At 43.7% G+C, this 22,305-nt stretch overlaps 1 protein-coding gene across 1 annotated transcript in view; it reads left to right on the top strand.

The window, feature by feature from the left end:
- Nucleotides 1-22,305, top strand: part of brinp2 (bone morphogenetic protein/retinoic acid inducible neural-specific 2) — a 174,806-nt gene that overhangs the window by 109,883 nt on the left and 42,618 nt on the right. Inside the window, exons 5-6 of the mRNA XM_066681828.1 lie at nt 456-561; nt 10,259-10,495. Of these exons, the coding sequence (XP_066537925.1) occupies nt 456-561; nt 10,259-10,495 (343 nt within the window). The remainder of the gene's footprint in view (nt 1-455; nt 562-10,258; nt 10,496-22,305) is intronic.

The raw sequence follows: 22,305 nt of genomic DNA on the forward strand, positions 1-22,305 counted from the left end.
GCCAGCACACCAACGACATGTGCGTGGCAAAGGCCTGGAGATGAATACAATAATAAACACCGTTATCTCTTTACTTCAGCAAGGGATTAGCGCGTCAGAAACAGTGGGCGAGTTATTTTAGAACAGACAATGTCATCTCTGCGTTTGATTCGGGAACCGAGCTCCCGCTGTGCCGCTGCATTCATGATCTGAAATTAATATTGCATCGGGCACCTTGTTTTTCTGGGGCTCGTTTTGCATGTTGCTCATAAGGTGGCCACTTTATGAGCCGAGTGGCGCCGAGACGGAATGAGCGGCGGTGACATTTCGGTTGTTGACTCAAGCGGACTGCAGATGCGTCTCGGTTTGTTTAAGACGGTGGCCCGTGCCCAGTGCTCCAGCACCGCTAAAGAGGAACAAACAGGAGCTTGATTTCTCAGAGTAATAAAACTTTAAAACATCTTCTTGTTTCCTAGGTAACGGAGACCAGGACGGGCCCTCTCGGATGCAGCAACTACGACAGCCTGGATTCCGTCAGCTCAGTGTTGGTGCACAGCCCGGAGAATAAGATCCACCTGAAAGGTAGGTACCTCTGTACCTCCGTACCCACAGCAGCACTGTCCCACAGTCCGGAGTGAAACAAAAAGGAGCTTCTCACAGCTGGACAATTTTAATAGGGCCCTACTCTCTACGTTGTGCCCTTCACAGATTAAACAATGAACACAATTACACTCAAACCATTCACTAAATGTTAGACAGAGGGGTAGGAATCTTAGATCAATTTAAATAGATGTATTACCTGACATGAAATACTATTTTAGTAAACAGAACCTTGTTTTATGATCTACACTGTGCACTACACAGTGTGGAGGGAGATATTTGAGATTCAACCATTGGAAAAAAAAATGGCGGAAAGTTTTGCAGCTGCAGTTTTGTATGACATACATTGCCATAGCAACAGTTCATCACATCCTGTTACTAAGAAACTGTTACTATGTTACAATTCTTATTGGGCTTAGTACACAGTACATAGTGTAATAAAAAAATTGGGATGCAGCCCACATTTTACTTCCTTGTTTACTGTGATTTCCTCACTTTAAGGTTCTTACAAGGGTCCTGATGGGGCTTTTGGGTTCCTGAATGTATCATTTAGAGCTAGAGGAATGGGTGCTTCTGACAGCATTGCAGACTCTACACTACTGGGGACTAGTCTGAACACTGCTGTGAAGATTTGATTGCAGCCAGAGCATTAGCGAGACCTATTACGGATGTATGATGATTAGTCCTAGATCACAAATGGCACTGAAATTGCATAAAGTGTCATTTAACAGTCAAAAGGCACCCACTCCTATTGTTTGGGGGGGAGTTATTGGGGGGTTATACCCTCTAGCTCATGTGCAGCTGCTTCTGAGTGCCATTTTTGTTGTCAGTGCTTTTTATACTGTGTCAAAAGTAGCTCCATATATTTCTAGCCGGATTAACACGTTGTAATTAAATGAGGTACACACAGAATGTGTCTCTAATCAGGGTGGGTGTGTTATTAGAATTCACTCATAATGCAGCGACCACTTCCAGGGAAGGTCTGCTGTATGTTCTGTGCATGTGGTGGTCTACAATGGTAAACAAACCCAGCAGGGGGGTTATTGAAAGTATTGGGGGCAAATTTCAAAGTGTCGTAAATACTAATAGACCACTGCTGCACCCTGTTATTATTATTATTCCCTTTAGCATGCAGCCTTGATAGAAAGAGGCAAAGAAACACAGATTACAGCGTTTTGATTCCAGCATCCTTCCCCTGCTATTGCAATATTGAAGTAACAACCGCAATGATCCTCACAGCAGTAACACCATATGTGAGAATAGCATGGAGTGGCACAGCACTGCAGCTGCTGTTTACCAACTTAGAAGTGAAAATCATTTAATACTTGAGAGATTCGCTGGTGGATTTTTGTCAGTCATGACACTTATAAAATGCGCTGTTCTCAGATCAGGCGGAAGACTGACGTTCACCTCGTAAAGCCACGGTAAACAGAGCTGTGTCCTGTAGGAGCCTCCGTAGCGCTGTTAGGATTTAGACACTTCATAGATCTGACTTTTAATTCACTCACACACTTATTCATATTATATATACAATGAATCACATACTCACTCACTCATGCATTAACTCAGTCACTCATTCACTCACCCATTATTTACACACTCCTTTTCTCACTCATTCATTCACTCACTCCCATACAGCTGTACACACTCACTCTTACTCACATACTCACTGACTCATTATGTACACACACTCATTCATTCACACACACTCAATCACTTAATCACATACAGACTCAGTCATTCATTCACTCCCAAACACATATTCACTCACTCACACCCATGTTCTCACTCATATACATACTCAATCATTGACTCACATTCATGTAGCGCTCCACAAGGGGGTGCTATTCAGTGCTCCACATCAAAGACACTGGCTCTGTCCCTGAGTCTGTTACGTCATTGAAACCTGAGGTTTCTGTGAATACACCTTTGTTTACAGCTAAGACCTGCAGGATTCTGTCGGAGAGATTTGGAGGACGCTCTTGATGTGTCCTTCGGGTACTTCACTTACCCACAATTCCCTGCACACGAAATAAATTACACAAAACCTGGTGAAAACCAGAGTCTAGGGATTAGAGTTTGTCTTAAAAATATGTTTGATTTAAATGAGTCCAGTGCTCATTTTTATATAAAATTTCCTTAAAAAAGTAAAGTTTTGTGCCACAGCGGGTGATGTCACTGTGTAGCACCATTAGACTGCTCCATTAGGGCAAGCTGACGTCTCCTACAGGGGAGTTTCATGCTGCGATGTCTTTGGAAAAGTGTAATACTGAGGATGTGTCCTTCTGAGGCTGCAGTCGCAGGCTTCGGGACTCGGCTACTGTCCGTCCTTTTCTTGGACTTTTACCCAAACTCCTCACTGCCATTTCCTCGCAGTAGTTTTTATTCAACATTAAGGCAAGGTCAGGTTTTTCCACTGCTACTCATAAGTCAGTAGAAATACCAAGCATTTTATCTCCATCAGATAATAGTGGTGTTCTCAGCAAATAAGATAATGACAGCATTGTTTTCTGTGTCTGATTGTCTGATAAAAAAAAAAAAAAAACAACAGGCTGGCCTTTTTTTCTTTTTTGGAAGTTTATACACATTTTTTTTGCCAATGTTAGTCACTGCCAGTTCCACCCACTGGGCCATTTTAGTTTCAGATTAAGTTAGTGTCTCTGTCCAGCACAATTTGTCATCAATGGGTGCTCCAATAAATTAAGTGCGGTAGAACACAGTTAATATAAAGATTACACATTCCAACAAGTTTAGATTGTAGCATTTTCATATGTGAAGCACCTCAAACGGCTTGTAGCTCACTCACTCACTCATTCACTCACTCATAGGTGCAGTCCTAATACTCATAGATAGGACTTGTATGTCAAAAAAGTGTCCTTGTTTTTTTTAGGCTTTTAAGGCTGAGCAAGAGCACTAGGGACTGATCTCCTTTAGAGGAACGGGTGCGTATGTAACCCGCGTTCAGCAGTAGGCAATGTTTATTAACACTAACATTATTAACACTGCATAAACAGAGACAGAAATGATAAATATGTGAAAATAATTATGAATAGTCATATATTCAGTGACAGCCAAAGCAGTGATTTGCTTTTTTTTTTTTTTAATAACACTCTGATTCTCCAGCATGTTCAGCTCTGATGCAGTTTGAAAAGAGTGGTGGTTTGCTTTACTAAATAAACATGTACCGTCTTCCTATGAGGTTGGTAGCATTGTGGGACTGGGGGATCTGCATAGTGAATGTACATTTAAATAGCTTTTAGGTAAACATAGGTTTATCATTGTATAGTAGTCATGTTGACATGCTCCGGGTCGAGGCGAGAACTAAGCCACTTGAAAAACAAGCCCTGCTGCAGAACACATTCTCTCTGATGCATCTGGGTTGAGACAAAATGTACAGCTGTATAATTGCAGCTTGTATGTAGCATTACAATAACCAGCATAACACTAGCCAGGTTTCTGTTCTTATTCCCTCAACAGATTAGGGTTTCTCTCAAGGTGGAGAACAATGCTCTCTGTTGGAGTATAGAGTAATACTTCCTCGGTTATCCGGATATTCCCATCCCTAATCTTAACGAGTACACTCGCTTTTACAGTCAGTTTTGAGTAAATAAGTAATTTCACACACACCATCAGCACAAGGTGTGTTCATATACTCCTGCTCCTGAAAGCACCAAAGCCAAACTTGACATTACTTGCTACAACCATGTTTCTGGACCTCTGTTGGGGAAAACAGATGAGTTCAATCCCAGGCCTGCAGCTAGAGCCTCGGTGCACATCGGAGCTTCATCCAGACGAGGAAAACCAGCTCCTTCTCTGATAACATTGGCCTTGCTGTACATCAGCAGCCCATCACACTCTCAGCATCTATACCACAGTAGTATTTTCTGTCAGAATCACACAGTTTCTGCACCCACCTCTCAGGCTCCCAAAAAACATGCTTCTTTTTCATTTCTGATTTCCAAACCTCTTTTTTCCGTTTCCTAACGTGAAAATGTATTCATTTATTTGTTGGTTGGTGCTGCAGTTCAATAAAGTTGAGGGATAATTTATGATCTGATAATAAAACAACAGCCTGGACCATTAGCGATGTTTTTATCATTACGTACTGATGCCAAATTACGCTTCCAGCCTGTCCAGCACCAACAGCGTCAAAGTACCCTTTCAGTTTGGGATCACTCTTGTTTATCTCTCTTTTTGTGTGTTAAGAGCTGCCAATAAAACATTGAGTTCCATGAAGTAGCCTTGGTCTGTGTTTGTGAGAGCTGTCTGGTTATATAACACAGCACAGACGCTATGTTCTTGTATTTATGTAAGTCTGAGACACCATTTTTTGGGGCTTAATTTGTGTTTTCCACAAGTCCTCTATTATTCATAAATACAAGTTTTATCTGCTGCAGTTTTCCAGAGTCATTAAACAACTTAACCACATTTACAACACGGTGCGAAGCTTCGTAGCCCTTAGGAGCCCTTGCCTTATTTTAGCTACTTTTGTTTCCTTCTGATTTTGCATTTATTTAAAGTGTCTCATCTTGAAACAGTCCTCAGGTTTGATCACAGCGGCATGATCAGTGAATCCTGAGGGTTAAAAGATGTGGATTTTTTATTCATCCATCTGCAACTACTTTATCCTGAGCAGGGTTTTGATGGGTCCAGAACCCACACCTGTGGATAATTACACACTGTCAGCCAGTCACTCAGACCTGTGGACAGATTTGCATATTCACCCTGTCACTCATTCACACACTCACAGCCGTGGACAGTTTCACACACTCACCCAGTCACTCACACACACCTGTGGACTATTTCCGGTTACAATAGTTCACACAGTGTGTGAGTGAGTGTTCCTGTCTTATGTCAAGTGCAAGACTCCAGGCTCTGGACCCAAGATGAAATACTTACAGAAGATGAATGAATGAACTATAAATATAGTATTTTAAAAGTGAAGTTGAGCACTTGTTGTTGGCCCGGTGCTGGTCCACAGCTCGATGTTTGCGAACCTAACTGAGTAAATGATGCATGGAACCAGAGTGGAGTTTAAAGGGAGTGGGTAAATGACATGAACGTTGTGCTATGTGCAAATATGCAAATAATAACATAATAACGTAATATAGTGCTGAGCTTCCTTTGAAATGCAGGTTTGTTTATGTCTCTCTTCTCTTGTCTGCACTAAGCTAAAAAGGCTGATGTGCTTTGAGCAAGTCTCCTTAATTGGATGTTTGTGCCACCTGTGGATGTGTGTGTTCTGTGTGTGTCTGTCTGAGACGTCAGAAATTATGAAATTACTCTTCTATATAAAAAATTACCTTCAGCAACATGGTGAAAAGCATCTGGAACTCACAGCGCAGAGCACCTTCGATTAAAACCACATGCTTTTAGAGGACGAGGGGTTTTGAGCTTACTTTGAAAGCAGTGTTGCCATAAGTCGGGTGAAAGATGCATCGTAGGTAAAGCAGAAGCGGACGCAGCTTAGCCTGGGGGTTGTCACTAATCATACACCTGGCCTGTGCCACTTGTGCCATTTTCTCCAGGTTTGACATTTAAAACATCAACCCACTTAATGCTGCCGCCTCCTGAAGTTAGCCCCCCGCTGACCGCCATCCTGTAATTACTTTAATAAACCGAGGAAGGGGCCACGAGGGGTACGCGTCTCTGAAAAGGGCGGAGGAAGCCCACATTGGCTGGGGTCATCTTTCAACCCCACGACTGTTTCATCTCTTTCACCTGTTCCACTCTAGTCGTGACGTCCTTCTTGTGCTCCTTCTCAGACCCCAGACAAAGGGACGCTTTCCATTAGCTGAGGAATGACGGGAATGAAGGGGGACAACCTCCAGCCTCCAGATTGGATTGGAAGGCCACAGCAATCCTCGATGAGGGGTGGGGAGCGCAAAGGCAGCGCTCCGTTCCTCTCCGTGAAGAGGCCGGGATTGAGGGGGAGGAGGCTGAGGAGGAGGGGGAGGGGGCGCGAGAGCTGTTATTTAGCTGTCTCCGGAATGAAAGCCATCCAACTCGCTCTCTTTGTGCCTCCTCACACTGCTGGCTCCCTACCCAGCAGAAGCCAAGGCTCGAGAGGAAGACTGCATCTAATTACGTCTCTTGTTCCTCCACGATTCAGAGAATAAATACAGAGGAGCGCATCCCATAAATATTCATACCGGTGAGGAGAGAAATGTTGCGCCAAAGCCCTCAAACGGAGGCAAAAAGGAATCGATTCTCTCTTGAAGGTTGTCAGATCTAGTGAGAGTGAGAAGAGGGGTTTTATGTTTTGTTTTATTTATTTATATATTTAAGTCTTTTTTTTATTTTCTCAGATAATATAATTAGCAGGTGCTCAACACCCACAGCTGGGCTGTGAAATCTGGATCGCTCTCGCTGGCGGAGGGATGGCGAGAGGATTAATGTATTCATTATTGAATGATTTCATAAGTAATTCATAGGGCGGCATTGATTAAGAGCGCTTGGATGATCACACTGTAGGGCACGAGAAAACAAGGTTCATGTATTTTCACTAAATACACGCAGCACATTCCTCCCAGTGACATTGTACTTCCACTCACTGAACTTATCTAATATATTTATATATATCTCAGGATACCCTTTTATTACAGAAACGAAGGAGAAGTTTACATATCTGAATACTTCAGCGAGGAATGGGTGAGGGGTCTATCTTTTATGCAATAATCGGGTCATGGCCGCCATCTTGAAAGCCGCCATATTGGATCAAGGCCAAGTTTTTCCAATGGGAAGGTGGTCATGTAGCATATCAAAAAGACCATATTTGTCTCAGAAATTGATTGCCACAATCAGATTTGCAATATTTCTTGTGATTCAACACAAAGTTCAAAAGCATTTGTTGTTTGTTGCAGCTTGTTACAGGCTCAAACAGACCCCAAATGACGCTGGTGCTGTGTACTTTGTTAAAAATCCACAGTGAACACTGAATGGGATGAGCTTCTCATGTCTGGAAAATGTGGGTTATGTTCCAAATAGTGCTATACACCCTACATCGTGCACTTCACATATAAATGTAATGTAATGTTACTACACTCAGACAGTGCATTAGATGTTAGAGGGATGTAAAGCTTATGTCAAATATAAATAGTACTATGACTACAAATATTTATATTTTGCAGTATTTTAGTGCATGAACCATTATGACTTACACTGTGCACTATGCAGTGTGGAGGGAATTATTTGAGTTTCAGACTTTGAAAAAAATGGCTGCCGCTTGGTAGGATGTGCGTTGTCATAGCAACAGTTCGCCATGTGGTGTTGTTAGGAAATGGTGTAGTATGTTAATAATCTATGCACTATCCAGTGGAACTAACCCTTTTAATGTTAATATTAGTATGTGGTACACAACTGGGACACATCCATTCCATGCTTTCATCTGTAACATGATAAAAATGCATGGACCTCATGTAGAAATGTTTTGAAAATGGTTCTATGTTGTGCCAAAAGTATTATTCTGTCTTTTCACACTGGACATCTCTTCAATAGTAGAGATATGTTTGGTGCTGTATCGAACCACTGTCATGTTTGGGGGTGCAGGGGTGGTCAAAGAGTGAGGAACAGCAATGGAGGTAATTGCAGGAGACTTTAATGATAACCACAAAGGAACTATACAGAGAGGCTAAACACACAAAAGGTACTAAATAAACTAAGCAAGACTGACTACTAAACACTGAGCAAAATACAATACAAAGGCCTTGAAACAGAAAAAATTAAACATAAACCAAGGGGCTAAACACTAAACAAGAAGTTTAAACACGAAGGCTAAACGCTAAACAGAGAAGCTAAACACTGGGGCTAAGATGCTAAACACAAAGGCTTTAAACATAGAACTAAAACACAGCAAGAATCAGAAACAAGGACATGAACCATAAAAATACATTACTCCACACATACAATGACCCATAAACAGGAGCCACTGACGTGGACTATAAAAAGACAAGCCAAACAAGAAACACTTGGGACAGACAATGACGGGGCAGGACCACAAAGGAGCCACAACGAGAGGGCGGAGCATAGGTGGAGACAAGGAGGGAAACAAGAACCTAAACCAAAACAGAGCCATGTGCTAAAGAAGGCCGTGGTGGGACACAGGAAACAAAGAGCAGTGTGACAATCATATACAAAACATTCTAACCTGTTCACCATGAAACGAACAAAAGCATGGAAATGGTCATTAATCAAGAACCTTTGAAGACCCATCATTTTTAAGAGCAGATGAATACATTAATTTTCAGAAGAAATATTTAGAGGTATCGTATATCATTGCTCCATGTCAAGCACCATTGTAACGTCTTTGTACTGGACGATCCAATCTGCCCAATCATCAATAATTAATTTCCTACACAGAGGTCAATACTCACGTTACTCAGAGCTATCAAAATATGTGCACAGCAGGTGGGAGAATTACAGCACGGCTTCATCGATTCTCTGTCTGCAGCCCTGCCGGAGTTCATGACAGCAGTTTATGGCCGAATGACCTTGCCATGGAGACCGCCGGTCTTTATTCATCCCATTACCCAATTACAGAGCTCCTCTGTACCAAACCGAGCCCAGCGTCTGACCCATTTTACATTCCATCAGCTGTCTGCCCACTGCTCAGTCTACAGCGGATGATGAAGGAGAGGGAGGGCCAGGGCTGACTGTATTGTGGACCTGGAGTTAAAATAGAAAACACGTTCCCTTGGGGGGCGGGGGGGTGAGATGGAGAAACCAAAGGAAGGTGGTGGTAGTCGGGGGGGAGGGGGGAAATTAAACAGTAGTAATTTTGGCAACAAAGCTCCTGCTCAACTTCTTGATGTAAACACACATCACTCCTGTGCTCTCGTTTTCTTACACTTGTGGGCGGTTGCCTTTCCATCATCCAACATCTGAAACCTGTTATACACTTAATGGTAGCTTTCAAACACCAGCTCAAAGTGCTGCAGAATGTGAAAGAGGAAAGATATACTTCAATTAGCAATAATAAAAAAATGACCTCCTGGTTTCTACACTAATTTACCATGTCGCTAGCTCAACTGACCATACACTTTGTAGTTCTACAATTACAGACTGCAGTCCACCTGTTGCTCTGCATGCTTTGGGAGCGTACATTCACCTTGTACTTTAATGTTCAGGACCCCCACAGATCAGGTATGATTTGGGTGTGACACTGATGTGGTGGTGCTGTGTTAGTGTGTGTTGCCTTGCCACAAGTCAATCAGACAACAGCAGTGCTGCTGGAGTTGTTAAACCTCTCAGAGAATAGTCCACCGACCAAAAACATCCAGCCGACAGCGTCCTGTGTCACTGAAGAAGGACTAGAGGACGAGCGACACACACTGTGCAGCGACAGATGAGCTACTGTCTCTGACTCTACATCTACAAGGTGGACCAACGAGAGAGGACTGTCTCACAGAGTGGACAGAGAGTGGACACAGGGTTTAAAAACTCCAGCAGCACTGCTGTGTCTGATCCACTAACATACCACCACGTCAGTGTCCTGATTTACCAAGAACATTTGTAATGTGTAAGTTCCATAGTTATGATCAACTGAATATTAAATCTGTGTTAGCAGCTGGTGCAGCTTAAAGCACCAGCATAATTCATACATTAAAAGGATGTCTACAAACGTTTGGGCATAGTGTGTAGGCTTGACCTTAATGAAATTCTCTGCCCTCTTCACCCCCAGGTTTACAGGATGTTCTCCCCGAGTTCCTGCGGAGCCGCTTTGTTGCGGCGGCGCTCAGTTACGTGGCGTGTAACTCCGAAGGAGAGCTGCTCTGCCGCAACAACGACTGCTGGTGCAGATGTTCCACAAAGTTTCCAGAATGCAACTGTCCCTTCACTGACATCAAAGCCATGGAGGACAGTCTCCGCAAGTGCAAAGAGTCCTGGGTTGCCTCCAACAACGAGTTCATGGAGTCAGGTAGGACGACCATCATGCTTCATATTCCAGTGCCAGTTTTAAAAGAGCAGACGCTGAGTTTTGAAGTCTACACATTGGCAGCCATCAGAATGGTCCTTTTCTTCTTTGTTCTTTAGCAACGGGTTAGTTATAAGGACACAGCATGTTCCCATCATGCATCTGTCCATCAAGTTTCTAGATGATGTTGTTATAAATGTGTTTAACTGTATTTTCTTGCAAGATTTTTCTGGAATATTCACAAGCCCATGTTCTTCTGTTCCTTACAAAAGCATGTCAGATTTTAATGCAGTGCTGTCTGAGGGATTGAAGGTCACAGGCGTTTAACTGAAGTTTTCAACCTTGCTGTTTACAGACAGAAGCCCTATACGCACCTGGAAGTAGAATGTGTATTGAGTGATCAAAGGACTGCCAAAACGCATAGCCATTCACAACAAGACATCTCGAGTACTTGCGTTCAGATCTCAACAGCATTTCTGCTGAACAAATTGCATTGGACATACGTAACTTCTGCTGCAGCTGTTGTTGGAGAGAGATGTCCTGTGAATCCTTGCTGAGGTTCTAGTGCAAGCTGTTACAAACAGGATACGCTGAAAGACACTAGAGCAATGAGATGGTTGACATGGGTGGTAACATGTAGCTGGATACAAAACCATTCACACTGCAGGACAAGGAGGACTGCTCTATGTGTGTGTAAGAATGGAGTTTAATACTATGACAGTGCCCAAGCCCTTTTTGAAAGTCAGGGCCATGGCAGCGGCCTTTCACGGCCCGGAGTAAACAGCAGAGAGCACTGACACCACAGGTGAGCACTCAGACCCTTGCCGGCTGTGGGGAAAAGTGGTCTGGACGTGTGGTGGCTCTGTTTGACGGTGGCAGCTGATTGATATGCGCACAGCGTTCCCATCCGCTCTTTTGCAGTCTTCCCTCTTCGGGCCTCTCCCGCATTGTAAAGGGAACATCTGCCGGCATTCAGAGATCCTCCGGAGAGCGCGTCTCCAAATGAACTCACGTAGCAAAAGCATGGTTTAATTACTTTGAGCTGAACGTTGACAATGCGCTTCCAGACAAAAGCTAGTGATTGCGTACTAGGGTTTGGGCACAGGAGACAGGGGCCAAGACGGCACTGTTCATTTTGTTCTGATTAAGCTGTTGGAATTGCAGTGAGGGTGTGATGCTGACCTATTGTGAGCGAGCAGGTTTAACCCTTCGGAGGCAACAGCGATTACAGGAGGCTGGTGTCATTTGATCCAGTGTTTTTCCCCTGCAGTGGGTCAACATTTAGTAGGTGTTTGTGGACCCCTCCTCACCATCATTTTTCCTGAAATGAAAGGTATTCATAGAGAGTTTGTACTTGTTTGCTGCAGTAACAGCTTCTACTCTATTTGGAAGGCTTTATACTCGATTTTGGAACATTGTTGTGAGGATCTGATGGCCTTCAGGTGGATGATTAGTCTTAGTTGCATCCAATTACTCCATCACTCCATACGATGCAGTTCTACTGCTCCAATTTCCTCACCATTTGCTGCTCTCCAGTCTGTTAGCACGCTGGAAACTGGTCTAATGTGTTTACGAACACTATGAAAAAATAAATAAATAAATAAAAAGGGACTTGATCTGATATGATCAGACATTTAGATGTAAAAGAGACCTCCAAACACTGAAAAGCGTGAAAAGAGATGAGGGTGTTGCTCTGTTCCTGCCCCATAGATGTTTAATGCCCCATAGATGGGTTATTTTTGACTTACCTTAAAAGAACTTCTGAATGTGGACAAACCAGAGACAACAGAAGTTGCCCAAACTCATAGAGGTTGCTTTTATGTTTGTACTTTTACAAGAATGTATCTAGTTATTTTTAACACGATGTAATGTTTTTATGTAATCCCAAACACAACTCTTAGGTCCACCCACACAACACACAATAGTCTTGTTCAATTTACTCTGTTTGCAATAATTTTTTAAAGTGGGCAGAGCCATAAATACAAAGAAACTAAATCCAGTGACTACCACAACCTCTCAGACAGAAGGTTAAACTGAAGTAGCTGGTTAGATTCTACTGCCTCTCCAGATTTCATGTTGTTGTAAAGGTATAATCCAGAGGCTTTTCATGTAATTTCCCACCGAGCAGAAACCCATCAGATGTCTCAGCCGTCTAAACAATGTTTATATTTGGTTGAAAATGAACAGGAGTCTGAAAAGGCTACAAAATGACGTCCCTCTATATCTAATGTTGCAGCCGAACACAGGCGAATGATGGGATAATTACAAGGGTAATGTTAAATGTAAACAAATGGAGAACCTTAGGGGGAAATAACAAGAAAATTGTGGGTTTACTCTGAGATATTAGATTGGGTTTTTAAATTGAACATGATGCAGAGTTTGTATACATTTTGATTAATCATAAACAATACACACAATACACAATATAAAAACCAAAGGAAATTCGACATTAAAAGCACCACGTTTTTTGATTTACTCATAACAAGCGCCCAGGGCAGTCATTTGACCGCTGTGAGCACCTACTTACACAGAACCACTGCTTGGACAATTTTACGTGAATATACTTGAAAATTTGATTTTACTTTATTTTATTTTGTGCAAAGTGAATTATTTAATATTTACAGAGACTAGGCAAAAAAGTTTCCTTGATTTTTTTAAGCAAAACAAGCACTGTATTTTTATCAGTTAAGAATCTCCCATTTTATTAGACTTTGCCTTTTTTTACGGAGATTATACAGGCTGTGAGTACACCTTTGAGCAACTAGGTCCTCCTTTAAATAATCGTCTGAGTTACAAATGACTGTAATTTAAGCTCAAGCAGAAGAGGGTCAAAAAAGTAGACCCTCTAATATAACACAGGCCCGTGTGCCAGGTACTGGCTTCGTTTCCCAGCAGCTGCGAATACAGGTGAAGGAGTATGATCGATTGTGGTTCGTCTTCCCATTTTAGTCAGAAGTCTTTAGACCCCACTTTCCCAGTGATGAAGGAGTTGGCGTGAGGAGGGAGACACACAGAGAGACAGAGGCACAGACAGAGATGCAGCCAGGCAGTCCCTCCCCCGACAGAGTGCTTCCTCGAGCGGAGAGTGATGCAGTCCTAGAGATAAACCTCCGGCCGGATCTAAAAGCCCATCCCTGCTCTGTGATGGGGAGTTAATGAAAGCAGCCCAAATCCCTTTAACTGTGGCGCCACACTCCTGCGAATGCATATCTCCTTTCAGCAGGTGAACCGCCGGGCTCGGGAGAAGGGTCTTTTCCTACACGCCGTTCAAGTTTTATTTGCTCGCTGTCAGGGAAATCAGGCCTCATTATCAAATGCACAGACAGCACAGGGAGGATTCTCCAGGCTGCAGATTTAGAGTGGAGTAGAGCCCTGATTGGCCATGCAAGATTTACTGCGTTTTCAAACCTGCAGCCCAGATTCTCCAAGTGCAGCTGACATGTGCTTGTTTGCTAGCACCATATATTCCACTCTCGGCAAAAATACAGGTTTATGTTCATGCATTTACTCCTAATGTGATCCAAGAAATCTGCATTCTTCATGGTGGGTTTATAGGAAAGTATTTTAAGACTATCTTGATAGCACTCTATCTAAGCACCTGCAATGCAAAGTGCTGCAAATAATTAAAATAACACCAGAATGACGTTGGCACAGAGCAATTTCCAGGTGGTTGTCAGGGTTTGTCGTAGTATATCATGGGGTTGCTAAGATCTTGTTAAGTGATTAGCATGTGGTTGCTGTGGAATTCCAGGGAGCTGTAATGTTGTTGCTAACCAGTTTCTCATCATTTTAGAACAAAGCAATTCAAAATGCACCGTCAATAATTTAAGACGTTTAGGTGCACAAACAATAGAAATATTAAAAAAAACTACAAATTTATATTGGCATGGTTGCCAAGAGGGTTAGAAGGTCTTTGCCATGGTATTGCGAGTGGTTGCTAGGCAGTGGCTATTGTATCCCATGGAGTTGTTAAGCTGTTGCTAACCAGTCACTGTGGTAATTTTGGTGCAAGGACAGGTTCAAGCGAACCAAGTGGAAAACAAATAAAAACATAGCCCTGGTATCCTAGGTGGTTACTAGATGCATGCCTTGGTGTCCCAGGTGGTTGCTAGAAGGTTGCTGTGGTGTCCTCTGTGCATGCTGTGGTCCCCTGGGTGGTTGCTAGGTGGTTGCTGTGGTATCCCAGGTTGGTGCTATGGTGTTGCTAGACAGTTACTATAGTATCCCAATCATGTACACACACCTGTGAGTCTGAAGTCACTGTGTTCAGTCCCAGGCATGGGCTACAGGGGATAAGTATCGGGCAGGGGAGCATTGGATATGTGTCCTCTGGAGTGATAGAGCACCATCTAATACCTGTGGGATGAGTTGGATTGGTGTTTGTGATCCAGAACTAATCACCAACATCAGTGTTGTGAGATTCAGACGCTGTACAGAAATGTTTAAACATCTTCTCAGAAGAGTGGTTTAGTATTTGTTATAGTTCCATTTTCATGCATTTTGTGTAAGTGTGTGTGTGTGTGTGTGTATGTGTGTGTGTGTGGGCAGAGCAGTAACGCAGTGCATGATTAAAAAATTAAAACACGAACACATTTCCACACCTTTATCCTCATCGAAATGTCACAGCGAGGTGTGAACAGCGTTTAATTACTCATCCCCGCTTCACGGAAGAGGCACTGGCTTAGAGGAACAGGACAAGTGATATCGGCGCAACAACATCTCTCTCTCTCTCTCTCTCTCTCTCTCTCTCTCTCTCCGCATTCTCTTTCTTACTTTTCTCAAAAAATTAATCTGTCCTTTTTCCCTCTCTCCACTGCTCTCCCACTTTCTTACTTTCCTGTTTCTCTTCCCTCTCTTCTTTATTTCCCTCTCTCCATCTTTCTCTTTCTTATTACTCCATCTCTCTCCCTTTGTCTCATGTTTTTCATCTCGTTTCCATTTTCTCCATCCCTTTTTTCCTCTTTTCACTTTATTCTCTCTCTCTCTCTCTCTCTCTCTCTCTCTCTCCCTCACTCTCTCTCTCTCTTTCTCTCTCTCCCTCTCTCTCTCTCTCTCTCTCTGAAACTATTGATTGTTTTTTTTTTGTTACATTGTGAACAATTGTTTTATTGTTTGACAGAGAAAAATGACCATAATAAGAACAATATAAAATGTACCCCCACCAAACTTTCCCTCCCACCCACACCCCTGCCCCAGGGGGAAAACAACAACAACAAAACCCCCAGGAGATGTTTATTAAAACTAAGAAAACCAAAATGATCAGAAATCATACTAAAAAAGCTGGAACCCTATGGAAAGTTGTAAGGAGTTCAGAGTCAGGACAGCAGTGATTTTTCATTTGCAAATGCAGTGTTCCCTCACTCCACCGTCAAAGCCTTGGCGCCATGTGTACGAGCTGCTGAAAGCTCAATAGCAGGGGAAGGACGTTGTGTACCATACAAAGACACAGAGAGAGAGAGAGAGAGAGAGAGAGAGAGAGAGAGAAATTCACATCTTTTTTTTACTGAAGGCTTTTTCTTATCTCTTATTCGTCCCATTGCCTCCGAAGCAAACCCGGAATGTTCAGGGAGCCGCCTCCCGGAGCTGATCTGGGGTCTGTGTTCTCTGGAGTAAAGGGTTTTCGTGATGAGCTCCTCACACACAGAACACACCCTGCCCCTCAAAATCCCTCAATCCCTGTGATTCCACATATATTTCTTCCTCCAGTTGTGACACACCATCGGATTCCTCAGACACACACACACACACACACACACACACAGCCATAGGGTACATCCCCACACAGCTGCACTGGAGCAGCACACACACTATAACAGCAGCAGCCTCTAGCCGTACACTACAGCACTGCGCAAAAGTCTTAGACACCTGAGAAAATGAGATTTAAAAAAGCTTTTAGAGCCATCAATCTCTAACTTTATCTAAGCTTTTTTTCATTGGTGCAAACACACAGAATAATCCAACTATTACTAGACAAACTAATCCCATGTGTGTGTGTGTGTGTGTGCATGTATGTATGTATGTACGTATGTGTTGGTTTAACCCTTTCCACATCTCTCCCGGTGACAGTCCAGTATTATTTGAGGTTATCGTCCAGTCCCTAGTTTTCATGATTAATGCATCGTTGCATCGTTGCGTTAAATTGCGTGTGCTGTAGATTTAACACATCCATACAATCAGGAGAACATCTGGAAACACACTTTGTCCTTCACACTTCCTCACAACACAGCTACTGCTTTAAAAATAAATAAATAAATCATTTCACCGCAACCCTGAACTGGATAATCACTTACAAACAATGAGTGAATGAATGATTTATATTTGTTTCTTGTGTTATTATATAGAAATGTATGTAAGCACCACGATTTTGAGCAGATAAATTATTTATTTTAAATAATAGTAAATATCTTAGGCGCCCAAGACGTTTACACAGTAAAAGCTGTGAGTATTTGATGGCTCTCGGCCACATAGAGTGCAGACGTTGGACGTTTTTTGTACTTTGCTCAGGAGAAGGATTTCGATGGGGTGCACTTTAAAGTGGCTGAGTTCTCCAATTACAAACAATGTCTACAAACATTTGGACACATTGTGTGCATAGTACACACTCCTGACCAGCTTCCTGAGTTTACTGTGCTCTAATTAGAATTGTCCTGGATCTAAAAGGTAGATATCAGTACTGTTTATGTCACAGATGAAGGCCACTCTGGAGTTGGGGGGGTGCTTAACAAAGCAGGGACTTGAACCCTGTTCTTGTATTTAGAAGGCAGTGGTGTCCCACCTACTATGCTACAAACACCAGGACGACCCAAAGGACGCATCCACAGCCTCTTCCACTCAGAGTCTAATGGCTCCCAGGGCTGTTCAGGGCTCAGGAGAGAGGTTATGTTGTCTTTGTCCCGCTGTTGCCATCCCTCCTAAACCCTGCTATGTAAAATCACATTGTAGACTCTACTACATCACAACACTTCCTAAGGACCAGAGCTGGAGCAGGTCTGTTTGCTCGCTAGCTGGGGATGTTATTTGGGGATGTAAGGGTGTGTGTTTGAGGGGAGTACAGAGTGTAGAAGGTGAACGCACAGTTGAAGAGAGCCCCTACAGTGTCCCAGTGTCTGAAGTCATGACGCTCCTCTGATGTAGAGCTAGGTACAGGCAGTTCGTCCTTGGGAGCACTGACCCTTAAAGTTTAGCTCAGACCCACTGGGCCCCGGCCGTCACAGTGACCCCTGCTGAGGACACAGTGCTCTGTCAATGTCCAGCAGTGGACTCGGCGCGTCCAGCAGCCAAGGTGTCCTCAGGAAGAGCAGGACCACGACTGACTTTTGTGTTTGTGTAGTGTCTAAATAAGGTCAAAAATCTGGAAGAGGAAAAATGACTTTTTTCTTTTTTTTTTTTAAAGATTCCCTAACCAGGACATGAAAATATGTAAATGAGGAACAGGACAGGGCACCAGGAGTGTGCTGACACAATTCTGTGAGTGAGGTTTATTACTTGGTCTGTAGTCAGTGATTGATTAGACATCCACACTTCCATCGAATGAAGCCAAAAGTCAAGAAGAAGTTTAGAGTGAACTTGAGCAATACACGTAACCGAGGACAGAAAGGTGATCAAATGTCCTGTAAAATTACGGCCTGGTCACTGTCTTTGTCCACAACTTTTCCAGAGCAGAATTTCATTAATATCTATGAGATTCACTGCGATAGGGGAATTTCACGTAGACGACTTCCGGGCTAATAATTTTCACCTGCAAATTTTGCGTCAAGTTCAACTGAGGTGAACCTTGACCTGCAAATTCACATCCCCCAACCAATAGCGCTGCTGCTCTGGCTGTGTGACCTATGACTCATCAGTCTGAGCCGACATGGAGGAAGCACTGATTGTTGCAGTTTCAAAATGGGAGATAATATACAACTCATTTAGTGCAGATTGCAAATTACAACACAAAGGAGAAGGCAGCACGGTGGTGCAGCAGGTAGGTGTGGCAGTTACACAGCTCCAGGGACCAGGAGGTTGTGGGTTCTATTTCCGCCTCCAGGTGACTGTCTGTGAGGAGTGTGGTGTGTTCTCTCTGTGTCTGCATGTGTTTCCTCCAGGTGACTGTCTGTGAGGAGTGTGGTGTGTTCTCACTGTGTCTGCGTGGGTTTCCTCCGGGTGACTGTCTGTGAGGAGTGTGGTGTGTTCTCCTTGTGTCTGTGTGGGTTTCCTCCAGGTGACTGTCTGTGAGGAGTGTGGTGTGTTCTCACTGTGTCTGTGTGGGTTTCCTCCGGGTGACTGTCTGTGAGGAATGTGGTGTGTTCTCCCTGTGTCCGCGTGGGTTTCCTCCGGGTGACTGTGTGTGAGGAGTGTGGTGTGTTCTCCCTGTGTCCGCGTGGGTTTCCTCCGGGTGCTCTGGTTTTTTCCCACAGTCCAAAAACACGTTGGTAGGTGGATTGGCGACTAAGTGTGAGTGTGTGAGTGAATGTGTGAGTGTTGCCCTGTGAAGGACTGGCGCCCCCTCCAGGTTGTATTCCCACCTTGCGCCCAATGATTCCAGGTAGGCTCTGGACCCACCGTGACCCTGAACTGGATAAGAGTTACAGATAATGAATGAATGAATGAATGAACACAAAGGAGAGGCATCTTGGTACGCAGTCAGTTGGCAGGTGGGATTAGATGGTAATTATATTTTCTTCAGGTGTTTTTAGTAATACTCTATAAACCGCTGCTCTTCTTGCTGAGGCAGTGAAACTCCCCAAACTCCTTTCTCAGGCTGACAACCGGATGAATCCACAATCGCTTTGTTTTAGTCGCTCTCCTCCTCCAACAAAGTAAAAGAAGAGCTAAAAAAACTCTTCTCTGAGAACTTCACTCTTGAACCTTTGCTGCTAGGTTAGCGCTGTTCCAAAATGGAGGACGGTGCACACGGCTGATGTACGTCCCTGACCTTAGCCACGCCCATTTCACGACGCAAAACAAAACACAAAAACACAGTGTGACCAGGCCTTTGGTTTGACGTCATATCTTCCCCACACACACATTGACACACACAGGCACATGGTTCAGAAACAGATGCTGATTATTACACTCCTCCGAAGAACTGCTTTGTGGTGTCGGCGATGCACAGCTGGCGTGGGATTAGGAGGAACCTGCTGCATGTGTTTGAGCAGACGCGCTTGGACAGCGTTCCACACACAGTGAAAGCGAGGGAGGGGACGAGGCTGGAGAGACGGGTTTCAGATGGACAGATCCTCGTGGACAGAGCGGTGACCTTCAGGAGAGGAATTTTTAATAAGCCTCTGTTCTCCTCTGAGAAAACACTGCTGAAGATGTCACCAAGCTGAGGTTATTCAGAGGCCTGGCATTTCTACGCTTCTTGGTTGAAACAATTATACATGGACTTCTATTTACACAAGGACTGCCAGAAGACCCTGTCTTTCTCCAACACATTTGTTGTATGATAAGCAGCTGTCATTAAAGCTGATGTGAGGCTCTCAGAGTGAGAGCAGGTGGATGTGGGAAGAGGTGACGGATAAATGGAGTTCTCAGCATGGCGGCAAACGGGAGAAAAAAAATCGTCATTGTCATCAACAGCGGTATTAAAGGTGTCACTTGGGGCCTGCCTGACACCCAGGGCTATAGATAGCTGAGCTCCCCCTCCTCTTTGATAAATGCGGGAGATGCCGGTACTTCGTCTCGACTGTGGCTCATCTCTGTCTCTGTCTCTTTCTCTGCCTCTGTCTCTGCACTTGTGGAGACGGGGATGGATCAACTTGCCGAGGGAAAACAGTGATGGATTCAGCAGGCTTCAGGCAGAGTGTGAGATCACCTGCTTCACAACAGTCATAAATAATGTTATCAAGTAGAGACGGGGCATTGTAGACAGACACACACACATACACATACACACAATACTAAAAGTAGACATAGAGAACCCAGTTAAATACATGAGACAAAAATGATTACAGGATCTGTTATGATAGCTCCACTTCTATCACTGCTTTTCTAGACCCCCAGTGTGCTTCATTCTCTGGGACATTAGGGGGTCGCCTCAACACCCACCAATGACCAGCAACAGGTTTAATGACCTCAGAGTGTCAGAACCTCAGTTTATCTGAAAGACAGTGCTATTTATTCAGTACAGTGTCCCTGTCACTGCACTCTGGCATTGGGATCCACACAGACCACAGGGACAGCGCCCTCTGTTGGCTCCATCAACACCACCTACAGTGGTCTCCCATCGAAGTACTGGCCTAAACCGGCTTAGATTCAGTGGATTTGCATATCATTGATGTCAAAAGAAATATATGTATCTCCAAAATAGGAACTTTACAAGACAAGGGAAAGAAGACTTTTAATGGAAGTCAAAGTAGAAAGATTTCACGCAGTCATTTTGGAGTGAAATTGACCACCATGCAATTGTCACACAATGGGAAGGACAGCTGCTGTGTTCACATGATGTGGTAAAATAAGATCTGTGAGTGGCAAACGTTTGGGAACCTCTAGGATTAGCAGTTACTCTGAGTGTTGAGGTGAGTTTAGAGCGATGTGGAGCACCGTCGGGTGTGAGTGGACCTCTTGTTGTGTTTAAAGTACAGGGATCTGTCACCGTCTGACCTTCACAGCACATATTTGTGGAAGTGGAGGATTCTGAGGACCTCAGAAAGCAGTTGCTGGTGGTCATCAGGCTGGACAACGCTGCAAAACCCTCTCTGAAGTGTTAGGATTAGATAGATCCATGGTCAGATTGAGCACAAACGTAGGGAATGTATGACCGCGGTGTCCTTCCGCATGAGTAGTTGACCCACGAAGATCCCCCCAAGGCGGATGATAGTCTGTGAGCTCTCAAAGGACCCCAGGGTAACTTTTAAACCACTGAGGCCGTCTGTAACACTGGCTAATGTTAATGTTGATAACTCCACCACCAGGACAACACTCAACAATGGTGTGCAGGGCAGGGCTGCATGGAAAAAAACAAGATTGCTGCTCAGCTGTGGTTCACTAAAGATCACATGAACTTACCAGAAGGTTGGTGGAGAAATGTTTGGGGACAGATGAGACCAAATCTGAACTTCTAATCTGGTTACATCTGGAGGATTGAAAACATTGCACTTCAGCTTAAGAACCAGAGCCCATCTGTGAAATGTGGTGGTGGTAGTATCATGGTTTGGGCCTGTTTTGATGCACTGGGGCCAACAGGGATCAAGACGTCTGTGAACTGAATCTCAAGAGAATGAGGGTCATTACATTTACATTATTCAGAGTTGGAATTACTGGTAGTACACGTAGGTCAACACAGTGTTAGGAGTCTTGCCCAAGGACTCTTATTGACATAGCACAGAATGGTTGCCCAGACCTGGAATTGAACCCAGGTCTCTCACATGTGAGTCAATGGTTTTATCACTGTACCACACCAGCCACATGCAAAAAACATCATTAAACCAGACCCTGTACCTTTAAAAACACATCAGTGACGTTAAAGTCCAGTTGTGTTCACTAAAGGTACATTGCATTCTCTTCTCCAGAAAGAGAGGGGGATATCTGTAATCTTTTTTTTTATAGAACTGTGTAAAATTAAATAACATAAGGTCCTATAGATTAAATGGTGTGTAGGAAATCAACACAATTTAAAAATCTACAATTATAATAGAACAAGGCTATGTTCCCTACTTACACGACCAGAATATATTCCCCAGAGAGTAGCACCACAGGGAGTGTTTCTGAGAGGGTACCTGTGAATGGTTAAAGGAAGACTAAGGAATTGTTTTGCAATAGCAGAGTCAAAGTCCTGACTGTAATCCAATTAGGAATATTGTGGAAGGTCCTGAAGCGGGAAGTTCATG

This window comes from Hoplias malabaricus, chromosome 9, assembly GCF_029633855.1.
Source record: "Hoplias malabaricus isolate fHopMal1 chromosome 9, fHopMal1.hap1, whole genome shotgun sequence".
Lineage (NCBI taxonomy): Eukaryota > Metazoa > Chordata > Actinopteri > Characiformes > Erythrinidae > Hoplias > Hoplias malabaricus.